Source organism: Nerophis lumbriciformis, linkage group LG18 (genome assembly GCF_033978685.3).
Source record: "Nerophis lumbriciformis linkage group LG18, RoL_Nlum_v2.1, whole genome shotgun sequence".
Classification (NCBI taxonomy): domain Eukaryota; kingdom Metazoa; phylum Chordata; class Actinopteri; order Syngnathiformes; family Syngnathidae; genus Nerophis; species Nerophis lumbriciformis.
In genome coordinates, this window is record NC_084565.2 from 18,883,057 (window position 1) to 18,903,796 (window position 20,740).

The following is a 20,740-nucleotide window of genomic DNA, read 5'->3' on the forward strand; positions in this document are numbered from 1 at the left end:
TTGTGACAAAGTAAATAGGAAAATCCCTGACCTTGAGTTTTGGAAGCCTCTTGATGGTCTTCAAGGGTCTGAGGACACGTAATACTCTCAAGGACTTGATGGTTTTAATATCCCTTCCCTTGTTGTTTCTTTGTAAAGAGACACAAGTGTATGGTGAGTTTTAGATTTTAGACATTTCTCTGCAGCTGTCCATATTACATATTTTAATCTGAATATTATTACCCTAACACATTGCTGCAGGCCAGTCCACAAGGTCACCATTCGGAGATAGAAAGAGAGAGAAGTTAATGCATGTAAACAATTAGAAAACAGAACACTTGCATGCAACAACTAAATGAGGGTCAAACCAATCATGTCACTGACGTGAGGGCAAAGGCCACCAGAGCACCGACCACCACGATAAAGTCCAGGATGTTCCACAAGTCTCTAAAATACGAGCCATCATGGAGGATCAGACCCTGGTCGATCATCTGAGGACAAAGCACTACATGAAATGTCTCTACATATAATGAAATAAGCTAAATACATTTTAGAATGATAACAACATAATAAAAATTAAAATGAACATATTTCTGACATTGCCAGTCAAAACTCAATATTATTACTACATCAACCTGTCACACCGCACTGAGGGATGTCTTGTCTTGGTTTTTTCTGTCTTGTGAATTGGATGTTTTAGTTTGAAAAGTAACTCCTCTCGTTTCAGGTCACTTGCCCTTCCTTTTGTGTCATCAGTCTAACGTCATCCCTGATCCCTGATTGTTTCCACCTGTTCCCCATTACCCTCGTGTCTTATAAGCCCACGCCTCCCTTTGTTCTCTGCCAGATTGTCTCGTTTATTCGTGCCTCTCTAGATTCCTGTCCATGCCTTGCCTCGTCTCGTGTTTGAATATCTTGATCCTGAATTCCTTCGTTGATATTTTGAGTTTTTCTTTTTCTCCTCCTTAGCAGAGTGATTTTGTGTTATTTAGTCTTACAGTCGAAGTGGTGAGTTTTCAGTTTTTTCTTACAGTTCTTCCTTTTCCTCAATTGTTTGAGTGACATTTTTTGTTAACCTTTTTTAGATTAGAGACAGTGTAGAAGTTTCATAGCCATTGTTTCTCCCTCCTGTTGGAGCTGTGGAGGTTTCTCTCCTCGGGGTTCCTCGGACCACCAAGCACTGACACGACAGTTCAGTTTCCGGGATACAACACTGTTTTATTTTGCAATAAAGTCTTTCTGTTGTGCTTTTCAGCAAGTGTTTGTTCGTGGCTGTCTCTCTCTCTCGCTCTAGCTCCAGCTCCACCACCTCTCCCCTCCCCGGCTGCTGCCTTTTAACAGAGCGACAGGTGATTAGATAACCAGGCCCAGGTGAGCCATCTACGCACCTGTCGCTGATCTCCAAGCCGGTCCTGGCACACCCCGCTTCGCTGCAGATCCGCAGGCCACGCCCCCCTCCACAGGAGCGTTTTTTGTTTATGATAAATTTCATAGAATATATCCGGCGCCAAGTATAGTTCGTTATTGTTTTTGTGTTCCTCCTTTCGGAGTGATTTTCGGTTGTTCCTTTTTGTGGAACCTTTTTCGCCGACTAGTCTAGTTATAGCCTATGTTGAATTGCCCTGACTCTGGAGGTGAAAGGAAGCTTTCAAAATAAAAGCCTGCCGGATTAATCCCTACTCTACATACAGTATGAGTCCTATCTTTTGACCAAGCTTGACACAACCCGAATGATGACAACCCTGAATACAACATCTCTTTTCCAAGCCCTATTTTTGGAGAAATAATACAAACCCCGTTTCCATATGAGTTGGGAAATTCTGTTAGATGTAAATATAAACGGAATACAATGATTTGCAAATCCTTTTCAACCCATATTCAATTGAATGCACTACAAAGACAAGATATTTGATGTTCAAACTCATAAACTTTTTTTTTTTTTTGCAAATAATAATTAACATAGAATTTCATGGCTGCAACACGTGCCAAAGTAGTTGGGAAAGGGCATGTTCACCACTGTGTTACATGGCCTTTCCTTTTAACAACACTCAGTAAACGTTTGGGAACTGAGGAGACACATTTTTTTAGCTTCTCAGGTGGAATTCTTTCCCATTCTTGCTTGATGTACAGCTTAAGTTGTTCAACAGTCCGGGGGTCTCCGTTGTGGTGTTTTAGGCTTTATAATGCGCCACACATTTTCAATGGGAGACAGGTCTGGACTACAGGCAGGCCAGTCTAGAACCCGCACTCTTTTACTATGAAGCCACGTTGATGTAACACATGGCTTGGCATTGTCTTGCTGAAATAAGCAGGGGCGTCCATGGTAACGTTGCTTGGATGGCAACATATGTTGCTCCAAAACCTGTATGTATCTTTCAGCATTAATGGCGCCTTCACAGATGTGTAAGTTACCCATGTCTTGGGCACCAATACACCCCATACCATCACAGATGCAGGCTTTTCAACTTTGCGCCTAGAACAATCCGGATGGTTCTTTTCCTCTTTGGTCCGGAGGACACGACGTCCACAGTTCCCAAAATTAGAAATGTGGACTCGTCAGACCACAGAACACTTGTCCACTTTGTATCAGTCCATCTTAGATGAGCTCAGGCCCAGCAAAGCCAACAGCATTTCTGGGTGTTGTTGATAAACTGTTTTCGCCTTGCATAGGAGAGTTTTAACTTGCACTTACAGAGGTAGCGACCAACTGTAGTTACTGACAGTGGGTTTCTGAAGTGTTCCCAAGCCCATGGGGTGATATCTTTTACACAGTGATGTCACTTGTTGATGCAGTACAGCCTGAGGGATCGAAGGTCACGGGCTTAGCTGCTTACGTGCAGTGATTTCTCCAGATTCTCTGAACCCTTTGATGATACTACGGACCGTAGATGGTGAAATCCCTGAATTCCTTGCAATAGCTGGTTGAGAAAGGTTTTTCTTAAACTGTTCAACAATTTGCTCACGCATTTGTTGACAAAGTGGTGACCCTCGCAACATCCTTGTTTGTGAATGACTGAGCATTTCATGGAATCTACTTTTATACCCAATCATGGCACCCACCTGTTCCCAATTACCCTGCACACCTGTGGGATGTTCCAAATAAGTGTTTGATGAGCATTCCTCAACTTTATCAGTATTTATTGCCACCTTTCCCAACTTCTTTGTCACGTGTTGCTGGCATCAAATTCTAAAGTTAATGATTATTTGCAAAAAAAAAAAATGTTTATCAGTTTGAACATCAAATATGTTGTCTTTGTAGCATATTCAACTGAATATGGGTTGAAAATTATTTGCAAATAATTGTATTCCGTTTATATTTACATCTAATACAATTTCCCAACTCATATGGAAACGGGGTTTGTAGTTTTCAGACAAATTATTGTTAAAAATTAGCTTACTAGTAACTGGTAGACTCAGACTGCAATAAAAAAGGTTATATTTATAAGCGGCTCAACAGTTGTTGTGACTGTGCTCCATTAGCTTCAAATTAGCACCGTAAATTATTCAGATGTCTCAGTGTCACGACTGCATCTCTCCTGGTCACTGTTGTGTGTGTGAGTGACAGCAAGAAAAGCTTTGGCCTGTTTGGGAAGTAGACATTTGGTGATATCTATTGCTTTACTCCTATCAGTAATTTACTTTTCAGAAATATATAAACGTATTCATCATATTCTTTTCATGTCATATTAGGCTCCAGTGTTGCTGTTTTTAAGTTACAGCTTTTATCCAATCAGAATTCGGCTAGAGGCCTTCTGAACCAACATTAACGACCAACCAACTGTGCAGTTTAACAAACGGAGGACATTCAGTTAACAGACAGTTACGATAGCCGATCAGATCACAGGTTTTTGACAGTAGCCCATCTAGTTACGTTCAACATGACTGTGATTGGATACCCACTTGTCCCTCCCAAGTATCCGATCAAAAGTTGTGATTTACGAAAGCAGAAAGTGGCACCGGAGCCATACCCGGCCAGCGGATAAATCAGCGGTACTTGCTTTTTTTAACCAACATAGAAGCAGAGCAAAACGTTGATTAGGTGGCAGATATAGATTTGCAAGGGCATTTTCAAGAAGGATATTTAAAGAGAAACTAGATCTTGTGAAACGAGGTCGGCCAACCACCGGGAACGAGTTAAGCTGACCTGGCGGTGAAATGGTTGCCTGCCACTTCATCGAATCAACCAACTACGAGTGATACCAATGGCTTTACAAATTGTGAGTTCAAATATATTTTTTCACATTCAATATGTTTTTTTGCAATTAATTTAGTTTTGACAGTACCACGTCTGATGCGGAAAAGTTTATTGATTGAAATTAGCCTGTTTTGTAGTGACAAATTGAGGTGGTTCAATTCCCAGTATTGCGCAAGTCTGTTTCTGTATAGTAATTTTCAAGCCATGGACATGTGGCGACATCAATTAATGTATTTTGAGAGGTATTTATTGAAGTCGGACTAAGTAAGACATCACTAAAGGCCTAGGTGGGAAACGCACGGCCCGCCACTGACCCCTATACATTTTCTAGTTGGAGATTATAAGACTGCAGTGGTACCAGAGTGCTCCAGCTCACAAGTTTTTTTGAAATACGAACAGTCACTTGGCAAATTGTTATGCCTTCGGCTGCGAGCAAAAACCCGGGTTACGTGCCTCCCCACTGCCAGTTGGTGTGGCGAATGTCACACTGAACCCTGTGAAATCTGACGAAAACATCTAGCGTCTGGTTCACTTGCATTAGTCAATGGCGATAACTTTGTTTTTCCAACAAAAGGTCAGAAGAAATGAGTGTAAGGGACAGTGCTAAGAAGAAAAAGCGGATGATATTCGCTGAATTAAATAAATAAATCATCAAAAAACATGGCTTAGCAGTAGGAGCATATCACCGCGATTCTGCACCAGACTGACACAAAATGAGTCAATAAAGGCTATAATAGTGCCAGCCAAGGGCCTTAAAAATGGTCGGCATTTATCAATAAAAATAAAGAGAAGCAGCTCACAGAAGATACTGTAGGAGCCTGCTCCCTAAAGTAAAATTATGTATGTTATTACATTACTATTGTGTTGTTTTTGATCCACGGGTGTTTTGATAACTTAAGCTGGGGGTCAGCAACCCACGTCTCTAGAGCCGCATGCGGCTCTTTAGCGCTGCCCTAGTAACTCCCTGGACCTCTTTCAGAGATGTGAAAAATGTAAAAAAATTAAGAAAAAAAAAAGATTTTTTGTTTTAATATATTTTCTGTAAAAGGACAAACATGACACAAACCTTCCTAATTGTTAGAAATCCCACTCTTTGTATCAAACATGCTTCAATGATGAGAGTATTTGGCAAGCATCGTTTTGTCCCACTAATTTCAGCGATCCTTGAACTCATCGTAGTTTGTATACATGTACAACTTTCTCCTACGCTGCCACAGAAAGAAGTGTTTTATTCCACTCCTTTTTTGTCTCATTTTGTCCACCAAATGTTTTATGCTGTGTGTGAATGCACAAAGGTGAGCTTTGTTGATTTTATTGATTTGCTGGAGTGCTAATCGGGCATATTTGGTCGGTACATGACCGCAAGCTAATCGATGCTAACATGCTATTTAGTCTAGCTGTATGTACATATTGCATCATTATTCCTTGTTTGTAGGTATATTTGAGCTCATTTAATTTCCTTTACTTATGTCCTCTGTGTATTTAATTTATATTTGCATGTCTCATGACACATTATATGTATGTAATATTGGCTGCATTTCTCATAGTGGTTTATGTGCCATGTTGTTCCAGACCACAGCAAACATTACCCAGCTTGCAAAGATTGTACAAACCCCGTTTCCATATGAGTTGGGAAATTGTGTTAGATGTAAATATAAACGGAATACAATGATTTGCAAATCCTTTTCAACCCATATTCAGTTGAATATGCTACAAAGACAAGATACTTGATGTTCAAACTGATAAACATTTTTTTTTTGCAAATAATGATTAACTTTAGAATTTGATGCCAGCAACACGTGACAAAGAAGTTGGGAAAGGTGGCAATAAATATTGATAAAGTTGAGGAATACTCATCAAACACTTATTTAGAACATCCCACAGGTGAACAGGTGGGTGCCATGATTGGGTATAAAAGTAGATTCCATGAGATGCTCAGTCATTCACAAACAAGGATGGGGCGAGGGTCACCACTTTGTCAACAAATGCGTGAGCAAATTGTTGAACAGTTTAAGAAAAACCTTTCTCAACCAGCTATTGCAAGGAATTTAGGGATTTCACCATCTACGGTCCGCAATATCATCAAAGGGTTCAGAGAATCTGGAAAAATCTCTGCACGTAAGCAGCTAAGCCCGTGACCTTTGATCCCTCAGGCTGTACTGCATCAACAAGCGACATCAGTGTGTAAAGGATATCACCACATGGGCTCAGGAACACTTCAGAAACCCACTGTCAGTAACTACAGTTGGTCGCTACATCTGTAAGTGCAAGCTAAAACTCTCCTATGCAAGGCGAAAACCGTTTATCAACAACACCCAGAAACGCCGTGGGCTTCGCTGGGCCTGAGCTCATCTAAGATGGACTGATACAAAGTGGAAAAGTGTTATGTGGTCTGACGAGTCCACATTTCAAATTGTTTTTGGAAACTGTGAACGTCGTGTCCTCCGGACCAAAGAGGAAAAGAACCATCCGGATTGTTATAGGCGCAAAGTTGAAAAGCCAGCATTTGTGATGGTATGGGGGTGTATTAGTGCCCAAGACATGGGTAACTTTCACATCTGTGAAGGCGCCATTAATGCTGAAAGGTACATTTTTAAAGCTTTACATGGACTGGCACCTCAGTATATCTCGGACCTCATCCAAATTTACAATCCTGCGCGCGTTCTGAGGTCCGAGAGCCAGCTCCAGCTCGTGGTGTCCAAGACCAGACTTAAAACCAGGGGAGACAGGGCCTTCTGAGTGGTCGGCCCTAAGCTCTGGAACACTCTGCCCCTCCATGTTCGAACTGCTCCCACAGTGGAGTGTTTTAAGTCTCGTCTTAAGACCCACTTTTATTCTCTGGCTTTTAACACTACTTTTAATCATATTTATTTTATATTGGGTTTATATGTATTTATTTTTTGTTTTTATTCAGTCATTGGTGGAGCTAAGGATAATATTTGAATATTGTTTTTAATATTGTTGTGCAGCACTTTGGAAACATTTTGTTGTTTAAATGTGCTATATAAATAAAGTGGATTGGATTGGATTGAATCTCTACCAGTGTTGTCCCGATACCAATGTTTTGGTACCGGCAACGGTACCAAAATGTATTTCGATACTTTTCTAAATAATGGGGACCACAAAAAATGACATTATTGGCTCTATTTTAATAAAAACATCTTACGGTACATTAAACATATGTTTCTTATTGCAATTTCGTGCTTAAATAAAATAGTGAATATACTAGACAACTTATCTTTTAGTAGTAAGTAAACAAACAAAGGCTCCTAATTTAGCTGCTGACATATGCAGTAACATATTGTGTCTTTTATCATTCCATCAAAATTATTAAGGACTAGTGGTACAAAATGAATTATTAATCTACTTGTTCATTTACTGTTAATATCTGGTTACTTTCTCTTTTAACATGTTCTAAAAAAATATCGATGTAATCATAGTAGTGTCGACTAAATACGCTCCTGTACCTGGTATCATTACAGTGGATGTCAGGTGTAGATCCACCCATGGCGTTTGTTAACATTGTGACGCCAGAGAGCTACGGTGTGGAGTGAAGCATGTTTAGCTATTCCTCGTCCTGCAGGGATGATACTTGTAAGAAACGTACTTTATTTGTCGCCATGGAGGCGAGGATTAGTGATTTAGAAGTAGCTAAAACACTGCCGATGTCTTTAAGCCATGTCTTAAAGCACCTCTTACTGAGGGCGTTTCAGTGTTATTGCTTCACCTTTATCATCAGTTTTAAGTCAAAATGCATCTGTTCTCCTTTTTCTGTCTACACACCTTGTCTGCTTGTATGTACTCTGTGATTGTGCGCTGCCGAACATGCTCCTCTGCTCGTAAAACCAGCAAATGTCACGACGTGAGAGGCGGCATAGTACCGAATATAATTCATTAGTATTGCGGTACTATACTAGTGCCAGTATACCGTAAAACCCTAATCTCTATCATATATGGAGATGTCGGCTGACGTCACCAATTGGACAAATGTCACAGAAGGGGCAAATTCCAAACGGCTTGTTTGCAGCGAGTGTGAAGGGAAGCGAGATTGTTTTGTTAATATCGCCGCCATGCCTCAGTGGTTTGATTAAAACTTTTGGGGATTTATGCAGAACATAAATATACAAACCAGATACCAATAGGTAAGTAAAGTTGGTGTTGCATAACAGGTCACCATTAAATAATAGTCGTAGTAGTAGTAGTTGAAAAGTAGAGATGTCGGCAGGCCGATATTATCAGCCAATAAATGCTTTAAAATGTAATATCGGAAAATATCGGTATCGTTTTTTTTATTATCGGTATCATTTTTTTTTTTTTAATTAAATCAACATAAAAAACACAAGATACACTTACAATCAGTGCACCAACCCAAAAAACCTCCCTCCCACTCATTCACACAAAAGGGTTGTTTCTTTCTGTTATTAATATTCTGGTTCCTACATTATATGTCAATATATATCAATACAGTCTGCAGGGGATACAGTTCGTAAGCACACATGATTGTGTGTGCTGTTGGTCCACTAATAGTACTAACCTATAACAGTTAATTTTACTCATTTTCATTAATTACTAGTTTCTATGTAACTGTTTTTATATTGTTTTACTTTCTTTTTTATTCAAAAAAATGTTTTTAATTTATTTATCTTATTTTATTATTTTTTTTAAAAAGGACCTTATCTTTACCATACCTGGTTGTTCAAATTAGGCATAATAATGTGTTAAATCCACGGCTGTATATATCGGTATCGGTTGATATCGGTATCGGTTGATATCGGTATCGGTAATTAAAGAGTTGGACAATATCGGAATATCGATTATCGGACATCCCTATTGAAAAGCATAAATTACACAAAAACTAAATGAACTAAATTACACAAAACACACACATGGGCCAAGGAAAAATCAACTAAACATTGTGGAAGATAAAATAACATACTTTTTTTTTTTTGCAGACAAACATGGCGACTGTGCGGCAGGAGGTACGCACTTTCTAAGTCTGGAGTGGAAAGGTATTGATCTCAATGTCAGGATCAGTTTTCTATATTTATCATCATTGTAAAGTCTCAATTTGAGCTGCAACTAGTGCACTGGGTGCTGTTGTTTCGTTCCTACCATTGTATAATTTCATATGTCCAAGAATTTTGACAGCTACCTTCTTACTGCGTCTTTTTTTTAAAAAGCAAAATATTATTAATTCATTTGTTTCTTAAACAAAGTTACTTACCTTAATAATCATTTCAAAGGTGAAGACGCCGGTAAACACATAGTCAAAATAGCGCAGAACCTGCAGGAAAGCAGACCGACTGAATACACTTCCATAAAAAGTAGACTTGTGTTACTTTGTTGTAAAGACGAGGCTTTTCTCACTGCAAAAAGTCAGTGTTCAAAAACAAGAAAAACAAAAACAAAAATGAGGGGTATTTTATTTGAACTAAGCAAAATTATCTGCCAATAAGAACATTCGGCTTGTCAAGACTTTCCAAAACAAGTAAAATTAGCTAACCTCAATGAACCCAAAAATACCTTAAAGTAAGTATCATCTCACTAATAAGAAGTGCACTTTTCTTGGTAGAAAAAAAGAGACCTTTTTGCTCAATATGTTGAAATATATTCTTAAATTAAGTAAATGCTAGTGCCATTATCTTGACATAATGATATGCGCTCGGCGTCATGATTTTTTTTTTCATGCTTGAAGTAAGAAATTATTACTTTAAAAAAGTAGTTTTATACTTGTGAGTGTTAATGACACAGCTTTGCATGAGTTGATATTCTAGTTTCAAGCATGTTTTACTCAATATAGGTCATCACATCTCAGCAACAAGCTGTATTATCTTACTGAGATAATTTAGGACCAAAACCCTTAAAACAAGTAAAAACACTGTAGCATAAAATCTGCTTTGTGAGAAGAATTATCTTATCAGACAGAAAATCGGCAAATATCCCCCTTATTTGAGATATTTAATCTTACTTAGATTTCAGTTTTTGCAGTGCTCTTATCTCTAAAGCAGTGGTTCTTAACCTGGGTTCGATCGAACCCTAGGGGTTCGGTGAGTCGGGCTCAGGGGTTCGGTGGAGGTCAAAACACACCCGACTCATCGTGTAAATAAAAACTTCTCCCTGTCGGCGTATTACGGATACGGCAACAGCAGAAGTCAGACTGATTTGCAGGTGTGTAATTTGTTGTGAGTTTATGCACTGTGTGGGTTTTGTTGTTTGAACAAGGTGATGTTCATGCACCGTTCATTTTGTGCACCAGTAAAAAAACATGGTAACACTTTAGTATGGGGAACATATTCGCCATTAATTAGTTGCTTATAAACATGCAAATTAGTAACATATTGGCTCTTAACTAGTCATTATTAAGTACTTATTAATGCCTTATTCGGCATGGGCTTATTATAACCCTAACCCTGGCCCTAACCCTCTAACCCTAACCCTAACCAAATAACTCTAAATTAAGTCTTTGTTACTTAGAATATGTTCCCCTAGTGTCCAAAAAACTCTAAATTAAGTCTTTGTTACTTAGAATATGTTCCCCATACTAAAGTGTTACCAAAAACATAACTTTGTCTTGAATTTGAAAAAAAAACATTTTATTTTTAACTAAAGGGTTCGGTGAATGCGCATATGAAACTGGTGGGGTTCGGTACCTCCAACAAGGTTAAGAACCACTGCCCTAAAGGCTCTCAGCTTGTGCTTTATTATGCAAAAATACTTGAAAACGTTCTAAACAGCAAACATCACAAATTAATTGCCCCCCCATCAGTTCACAGAGCATCATTTTGTAAAACCAGTTTTCAGTGGTGTCTCATTTTTATGCAATTACAGCTGCTGTGTAGTTGAAGGGGGTATTTATTAAATGGAAACTCATTAAACCTAATGACATAAATAGTCTGGATTTTTGCACCGCTGAGTCAGTCTTAAATATCGGCGGAGAATATTGAACTTCTATGAATGCACAAACCTTGTTCCAGTCAGAGGTGGTTGATACGGGATCCTCTGCGGCGAGGGCAATGCTACTTGCGGCTATGACCAGCAGGATGGACATCTCAAAGTACCTGAGGTTCACTATGTAGTGACATGCTCGACGCATCCTGAGGGCAAACAGCACAGCAAACAGTGAAGACAACACAGTGCATCCGGAACATTTCCACAGCGTTTCACTTTTCCTACACTTTATGTTACAGCCCTCTTCCAAAATGGAATGGATTTTTTTTTTCCTCAGAATTTTACACACATCCTAATGACAATGTGAACATGTTTCTCTTTAGAAATGTTTGCAAATGTATTACAAATAAAAAACTAAGAAATCACGTGCCGTATTTTTCCGACCACAGGGCGCACCGGATTATAAGGCGCACTGCCGATGAATGGTCTATTCAGGTCTATTTTCATACAAAAGGCGCACCGGATTATAAGGCGCATTAAAGGGGTCATATTATGATATTTTTATAAATGTAAAACACTTCCTTGTGGTCTACATAACATGTCATGGTGGTTCTTTGGTCAAAATGTTGCATAGATTATGTTTTACAGATCATCTTCAAGTCGCTTTCTCTTCATTTTGTGGGCGGTCTTATTTACATGGGTCACCTTCAACAGCGTCTTCTCCCCATCATCTTTCTTGTAGCGGTGTAGCGTGCAAGGACCATACTTGCCAACCCTCCCGATTTTCCCGGGAGACTCCCGAATTTTAGTGCCCCTCCCGAAAGTCTCCCGGGAAAACCATTCTCCTGAATTTCTCCCGATTTTCACCCGGACATCAATATTGGGGGCGTGCCTTAAAGGCTCTGCCTTTAGCGTCCTCTACAATCTCTCGTCACGTCCGCTTTTCCTCCATACAAACAGCGTGCCGGCCCAATCACATAATATATGCGGTCTCTACACACACACAAGTGAAAGCAAACCATACTTGATCAACAGCCTTACAGGTCACACTGAGGGTGACCGTATAAACAACTTTAACACTGTTACAAATATAAGCCACACTGTGAAGTCACACCAAACAAGAATGACAAACACATTTCGGGAGAACATCCGCACCGTAACACAACATAAACACAACAGAACAAATACCCAGAATCCCTTGCAGCACTAACTCTTCCGGGACGCTACAATATACACCCCCGCTACCACCCCAACCTCCCCCCCATCTCCCGAATTCGGAGGTCTCAAGGTTGGCAAGTATGGCAAGGACGGGAGTGGAAGAAGTGTCAAAATATGGAGCTAACTGTTTTAATGACATTCAGACTTTACTTCAATCAATAACGAAGCAGCATCTCCTCATCCGTGGCTCAATAATGCAACAACAACAACACTGGAAATGTGTCCCGTGAAAAACCGTCGGACCGGAACCCTCTAATAACTAAAGTTCTGTGAGTGAATTATGTAAACCCACTACAGTTTTTAGCGCGTTGATAGCTAGTTTACTGACAGATATAAGTAAGAACTTTACACTACTTTGTATTAGAAATGGCAACAGCGGAAGATGAATGCCATATAAGAAGATAGAGAAAAAGAAGCCTATGACTACTGAGTCGGCACGGACTACAATGGCGGACACGCGCACATTTTCAGGACTTATGCAGATCTCAAATACAGATTAGCAGGCACCAGAAGGTAAGAAACGTTGGTTTTGCATAATATTGCGAAACACAACGGCAGGTAATATGTCTGCTCATCGGTGCCATTTTGCGGTCCTTCTACACACACCATAACACTATTCATATGTTTAATGCGCCGACAATCCATCAAGCGGTGCGGCTTCATAGCTTACCAAAGTCGTAAGTGGTAAGAAACTTACTTTATCTGTTGCCATAGAGCAGACCTGGGCAAATTAAGGCCCGGGGGCCACATGCGGCCCGTTAAACTTTTCAATCTGGCTCGCCGGACATTCCCAAATAATTTTTTTATATCTTTAAGATGTTTTTAAATGTGCTCTATAAATAAAGTTGGTTTGATTTGATTAAATTTCAACATGAACTGTACGAAGTATTTCAATGGTTGGAATCTGCAATTTTGGATGGTATACTAGTTACTATGGTAATCTAATTAGTTACTATGGTAATCTAAGTCACAGCAGCTCAGACGAGCCACCAAGCAGTGTGGGTGGGGAGCGTTTCCACAGAGTGTTTCCAGAGCGGCCAGCCTGAAATGCGGGTGTCAGGGACAGACATGGAAGGAGATTTTTACAACAAAGTTCTAAAGCTTATTGATATATCAGATGCATCAGATTGTATGTTTTTTTTTATATACTTCGCATTCATATTTCGCTGTGTTTGTTGTATTTTTGTTGTGTTTTGCTTGATTGTAAAATATGTCGATCGAGAGGGGGTGTGACGTTTACAAGTTGTCAATATTCAGTGTTTTATCGTTCATAGTTTTGCAAATAATCATTAACTTTAGAATTTGATGCGAGCAACACGTGACAAAGAAGTTGGGAAAAGTGGCAATACATACTGATTAAGTTGAGGAATGCTCATCAAACACTTATTTGGAACATCCCACAGGTGTGCAGGCTAATTGGGAACAGGTGGGTGCCATGATTGGGTATAAAAACAACTTCCCAAAAAATGCTGTCTTTCCCAAGAAAGGATGGGGCGAAGTACACCCCTTTGTCCACAACTGCGTGAGCAAATAGTCAAACAGTTTAAGAACAACGTTTCTCAAAGTGCAATTGCAAGAAATTTAGGGATTTCAACATCTACGGTCCATAATATCATCAAAAGGTTCAGAGAATCTGGAGAAATCACTGCACGTAAGTGGCATGGCCGGAAACCAACATTGAATGACCGTGACCTTCGATCCCTCAGACGGCACTGTATCAAAAACCGACATCAATCTCTAAAGGATATTACCACATGGGCTCAGGAACACTTCAGAAAACCACTGTCACTAAATACAGTTCGTCACTACATCTGTAAGTGCAAGTTAAAGCTCTACTATGCAAAGCGAAAGCCATTTATCAACAACATCCAGAAACGCCGCCAGCTTCTCTGGGCCCGAGATCATCTAAGATGGACTCATGCAAAGTGGAAAAATGTTCTGTGGTCTGACAAGTCCACATTTCAAATTGTTTTTGGAAATATTCGACATCGTGTCATCCGGACCAAAGAGGAAGCGAACCATCCAGACTGTTATAGACGCAAAGTTCAAAAGCCAGCATCTGTGATGGTATGGGGGTGCATTAGTGCCTGAGGCATGGGTAACTGACACATCTGTGAACGCACCATTAATGCTGAAAGGTACATACAGGTTTTGGAACAACATATGCTGCCATCTAAGCGCCGTCTTTTTAATGGACGCCCCTGCTTATTTCAGCAAGACAATGCCAAGCCACATTCAGCACGTCTTACAACAGCGTGGCTTCATAAGGAAAGAGTGCGGATACTTTCCTGGCCCACCTGCAGTCCAGACCTGTCTCCCATCGAAAATGTGTGGCGCATTATGAAGCGTAAAATACGACAGCGGAGACCCCGGACTGTTGAACGACTTAAGCTCTACATAAAACAAGAATGGGAAAGAATTCCACTTTCAAAGCTTCAACAATTAGTTTCCTCTGTTCCCAATCGTTTATTGAGTGTTGTTAAAAGAAAACGTGATGTAACACAGTGGTGAACATGCCCTTTCCCAACTACTTTGGCACGTGTTGCAGCCATGAAATTCTAAGTTAATTATCATTTGCAAAAAATAAAGTTTATGAGTTTGAACACCAAATATCTTGTCTTTGTAGTGCATTCAATTGAACATGGGTTGAAAAGGATTTGCAAATTATTGTATTCCGTTTATATTTACATCTAACACAATTTCCCAACTCATATGGAAACGGGGTTTGTACATTCTGGGTGTCTCATTCAGTAAAAATGTTTTTAATTCCATTCCGTTTTTTAAGGTGGTCTGTCATAACGTTTTTAGCATTCAATCAGACATTATTTTGGGGTTTTGTATTAGTGTTCCTAAAAATAGATATACCGGCCCTCAGACACATTTTTTTCTCCCCCCCAGTCAAAATAATTGCCCAGGCTGCCATAGAGGCTAGTATTAGTGATTTAGAAGTACTGTGCATGGATGTTCGCAAATAGCTAGCTAGACAATGTCTTAAAGCACCTCTTCCTGTGAGCATTTCAGTGTTATAGCTTCACCTTGATTGTTAGTTTTTAGGCCAAAATGCGTTCGTTCTCCCTTTTCTGTCAACACACTGTGTCTGCTTGTAAGTACTCCGTGATTGTGCGCTACCGAACATGCTCGTAAAACCAGCAATGACACGACGTGACGTCATGCCCGGGAACTGGTACTTTTCAAACAGAGTATAGTACCGTTTTGATTCATTAGTACCGCGATACTATTGGTATACCGTACTAAAAATCTGTTTCAGATAAAAATATATTTTGTCATAAAAAACAAAACAAAGAAAACCCTGATGTGGCTTATAGGTTTCACAGTGGAACCTCTGAGGTTGCCACACTTTTTCTACAATTTTAGTCATTTTTATTTTAGAAAATATGCCTCGAGTATCTGGTTTCATTAAAATCCAACAATAAGAATACAACAATGTCTATATCAAATAAGGAAAACATGTTCAGTGTACACAAAAATTTACCTGACCTTCCCTTTCCACCATGTTATAATCATGCCACCATTCATGTGGCACATTAAGTTAAAAGGGAATATTTTTACCTTTACTTTTACACTGTTCATAATAGTTATAGTTAATCTGTTTAAAAACCACAAATAAAAAATTGCCTGTGCACTAAACCAAGTCAATGGAATCTACTGTAAATCTCCCATGAGCAGGAGAAATATAGGAGTTTTCCAAGGGAGCTTACAGGTTGTCTGGTTTGAAGATGAACATGCTGTCAGGTGTCACAATGTTCACTGGTCTAGTATCGTCAGGCTCCTCCTTTTCACACTTGGAGGCTTCAGGTTCCTTGCTGTTGACTGGAGAAAAAAAAGTTGGGTGGCGTGATCACAGCAAAAAAAACAAACTAAAAACAAAACTGCTAGGTGTGCTATTAGACAGTCAACTGTCATGGTCTGATCATATTGATGGTATTTTAATAAAAATGGGAAGAGGTTTAGACATGGTCAGGAAGTGCTCCATCTTCTTGACATCCTCAACAATGGGTCAAGTCATACAGTCCTTGGTTTTCTGTCATCTTCATTACTGTCCTATAATATGGCCCGCTATGACTAAGTCTGACCTGAACAAACTGCAACTTGTTCAGAACAGAGCGGCTAGACTGGTACTTAAATGTTCTTTGCGCACTAATATTTATATTATTTATTATTTATAATATTTATTTATTTATTATATTATTTATATTTATCATTTATGCATTCACGCCTGTCCTGGTTGTCTGTTGAACAAAAGATGCATTGTAGTCTCCTTATGTTCTTTAGAACTATCATGTTAGATCAATCACCAGATTACTTTTACAAACAGTTTTTAAAATGAACTAACAAACATATTCATGACACTAGGTATGCCAGCAATGGCTATTTGGCACTTCCTGCTCCCAGGACCAATCTCCTCAAACATACAGTCATGTATAGATGTATATCATTCTGGAATCGGTTGCCATCTCCCATTAATCTCTCACAAAGTAAATTGTCATTCAAGACAGCTTTGAAGATACACATATTGCAGCTGCCCACATGATGTGGATTTTTACTACTGGGTTTAACTAGCTTTTTTATTGTTTTATTGTTGTATTTTTCCTTTGTATAATGTTTGGTAATGTATGTATTCTTTGTATTTTTATTTTGTATGCTCCTATATGGACCCCAGGAAGACTAGCAGTCACCTTGGCGTCAGCTAATGGGGATCCATTCAATAAACAATAAACAATAAACAGCCATTGGCCTACTAGCTACCTGTGATTGTGGAGAGCTCCATAGATGCTTCCATGTCCGGCATCTCAACGATCACACTGGAGCTGAGCTGAGATTGATCCAAGTCCTCGTCGTTGCCCTCAGGCAATACAAGGGGACATGGTTCTTCTTCCTGGGGAGTATCTGCCTGCTTTGGGACACCTGCATGGTTGTCAGGTGCCTCGGTGTTCCCGCCACAACTTTGGTCAGCCCGTCTAAAGGTACAGAGATTAAGAAAGTCATTACAATGACTTCTATTTGTAACCGATGTGGCATCTATATGTGTATGTGCAACGCCCTAACCACATTATAGGGCATATCAAATCTATTTATATGATGAGTATGTACTGTATGTTTGCTTCCAAATAAACAATATGAGAGCAACATGGGGCATACTCAATAGCATTATTAAAAATGGCATTAAGAGAGATTACCCCAATACTTCTCAGATGGAAACGTAAATATTAACAAAATGAAGGAAATAGTAGAAAGCTTCAATAATTACATTGCAAATATTGGACAAAAATTAGAAGAAAGGATTCCAGACCCAGTTTTAACTGAGGACTTCAAATACAAATGGTTCTCGTCTGGAAGAGGGTGGAGTCAATGTTCCCTAAGGTGCGCGCCTGTGCAATTGCGCACTGCTCTAGCGTCCTCTGCGCACGGCAAATCTATGCCATGCACAAAATCAAATAAAAAAATAAGCGCATAACAATTTTCGACACGACAGAGAAAACAGTTTTCGTCATCATTGTTCAAATATTGTAACGTCTGTCGAGATGCTTTGAGGACATGAATTCCATCGATCACTTTACTGAGCAAAACTCTTTATTGTCGGCCATAAACACATGACCAAAACATTAGTAAAAAAAATGATATCTAGCAAAACTGGTAATTATCAACAGTGTTGGGACTAACGCGTTACTAAGTAACGCGTTACTGTAACGCCGTTAGTTTCGGCGGTAACTAGTAATCTAACGCGTTATTTTTTTATATCCAGTAACTCAGTTACCGTTACTACATGATGCGTTACTGCGTTATTTTACGTTATTTTTTAATGTAGTATCGGCTAGAAACAGAAGAAGTGTCGTCCTTCTGTCTCACAAGGAAAAGAAAAGGCGTGCTTTCCTCGACCGAGGAGCGGAGCGCAGGGGAGACGTTCCTCCAGGGCCTATGTACTTCGGGGCTAACACCCTTCACTTTACCCGGCAGTGGGTCTTTACAGCTCCGGACTCGAGGGTGAATGACGAGGCCGGCGGTTTGTTGCAATTTTGTGACTTTATTGGTGTCTTGCACGCAGCCATCCACCAAGCTAGAGCACCTGCACGCATCCACTGTTGCGCTCCCTCACCTCTCTCGCCCACTCACTCACTGACGTCACTCACCTCACATGCTGTCATTTCTTAAAGGGCCACACACACACACACACACGCTACTCTCATAACAACTAAAAAGACATCATGGCAAAGCCAGAAGTCGAGTTACATGGAGACATTGTCACTACTTTTCTTTTGTCGAGCACAAAGAAAATAACATTTTAGTTAAATGTAAGTTGTGTCTTGGATCAAAGATCCCATCTACTTAAAGTGATTGTCACACACACACTAGGTGTGGTGAAATTATTCACTGCATTTGACCCATCACCCTTGATCACCCCCTGGGAGGTGAGGGGAGCAGTGAGTAGCAACAGTGACCGCACCCGGGAATACTGCCCAAAACAGCAATTCAAATCTGCTGAAACAGCTACATAAATGTAAATGGGTTATACTTGTATAGCTTTTCTACCTTTTTCAGGAACTCAAAGCGCTTTGACACTATTTCCACATTCACACACTGATGGCGGGAGCTGCCATGCAAGGCACTAACCAGGACCCATCAGGAGCAAGGTTGAAGTGTCTTGCTCAAGGACACAACGGACGTGACTAGGATGGTAGAAGGTGGGGATTGAACCAGTAACCCTCAGATTGCTGGCACGGCCACTCTCCCAACTTCGCCACGCCACATAAGCAACATGCTTTGACGAAGCTAGTAAAGAGAGACACAGACTCCGATGCCACTTCACCTCCACCTAAGGATTTTAACGGAGGCAATGCTAGCCAGGACAACATTGATAGAGCCATTGCAGCGTATGTGCTAGAAGACATGCAGGCTATTTCTACAGTGGAGTCACCCGTTTTCTGGCAGCTAAATAGCATGATACCGGCATCAAACAACAAATGGCACAGAAAACATGTTCCAAGTACCTGGACAGTGAGTACATAAACATGGAAAGCGAGCTAAAGAAAACACTCCAAACTCTGCCTCTGCTCATCATTGAAGGTACACACTGTCAATTCTCTTATATACTATTTCATTCTAGACTTCTAGAGTGTTTGATTATCACATCACTCTAAATGTATAGACTATAAAGTTCACAAACATAAAGAGGGATGCTAGTGGGCCAGGCCAATCTTTCATTTTCTCTAAACTAAAACTGGGGAAATGTGTAGAGTCTTCTGGGCTTCACTACAGTGTTGATCTCCTGAATACATGATTTTATTTCACAATTCCTTGAGAGAGAAAAAATGCCTGATTAGGCTTTGTGTATGTCATGTGTGCCTTCCTTGGGTGAAGCCAGCTTTACAGCTATGTTGTTATTATGCGGTTTGTTACTTATGTATGTTATGTTGCAGCTATTTAAAATAGTTTTGTCAATTTGTTGTGGCCTGAAATAAATTGGCCCTTTGAAACATATCTTTGTCTTTGTTTGTTGTATGTAGACCACATTGCTTAGCAGAGTTCAGTGATGCAAATGCATGTCAAGTTGATCAACACATTGTATTATTCTCCAGTGCAATAACAGTACTGAAACGAAGGCTAAAAGGGCATTAATGGGAGCCTTAAAAAAAAGGAGAAAAAAATAAGTAACTAAATAGTTACTTTTCACAGTAACGCATTACTTTTTGGTGTAAGTAACTGAGTTAGTAACTGAGTTACTTTTGAAATAAAATAACTAGTAACTGTAACTAGTTACTGGTTTTCAGTAACTAACCCAACACTGATTATCAACAGCAGCCGCTCGCTCTTTCTCACTTGCTCCTACACAAGCACATATGGCACTTAGCCAGTGATGCGTTTACAGCCACACAAAAAGTCGGACAACTCCAACATCACACATAAAGTGTCATTCCAGGTCGTTACACTATGATTTACCAATCAAATGTGTGCTTATTCTAGTGTCATTTATTAGGAATCTTAATTTATAAATATTAATCATGAAATGCTGTTAGTATATAAAATAAATACTAATAAAAATATATTTTTTTACAAACAGGAAGTTGCAGGAATGTACACATGATCCCTTGCTTACATCTTATTGTGCAACATGTGAATGTTTTAATGGGAACTAAATGCAATGTCTGAAAGGGGTACAAATTATTTCCAAAGCAGAGGACCTCCACCCAGACAAACAATACAAGTACACAGTTCATGAAAAACAATACTTTTTGTTATTGTCATTGTAAGTTGGCCTAAACACTTATATTAGAAAATAACCTCATGGAAATGACTGCTGTCATTTGATTATAATTATAAGAGAATGTTGTCTGTCTATCTGTGTTGGCCCTGCGATGAGGTGGGGACTTGTCCAGGGTGTACCCCGCCTTCCGCCCGAATGCAGCTGAGATAGGCTCCAGCACCCCCCGCGACCCTGAAAGG

The 20,740-nt window shown here is 39.7% G+C and overlaps 1 protein-coding gene across 1 annotated transcript in view; it reads right to left on the reverse strand.

The window, feature by feature from the left end:
• cacna1ea (calcium channel, voltage-dependent, R type, alpha 1E subunit a) overlaps nt 1–20,740 on the reverse strand; it is a 239,795-nt gene that overhangs the window by 55,051 nt on the left and 164,004 nt on the right. The window contains exons 21-27 of the mRNA XM_061977792.2: nt 17,048–17,259; nt 16,000–16,111; nt 11,139–11,268; nt 9,399–9,458; nt 364–470; nt 223–234; nt 32–128 (exon numbers count right to left, since the gene is read on the reverse strand). Of these exons, the coding sequence (XP_061833776.2) occupies nt 32–128; nt 223–234; nt 364–470; nt 9,399–9,458; nt 11,139–11,268; nt 16,000–16,111; nt 17,048–17,259 (730 nt within the window). The remainder of the gene's footprint in view (nt 1–31; nt 129–222; nt 235–363; nt 471–9,398; nt 9,459–11,138; nt 11,269–15,999; nt 16,112–17,047; nt 17,260–20,740) is intronic.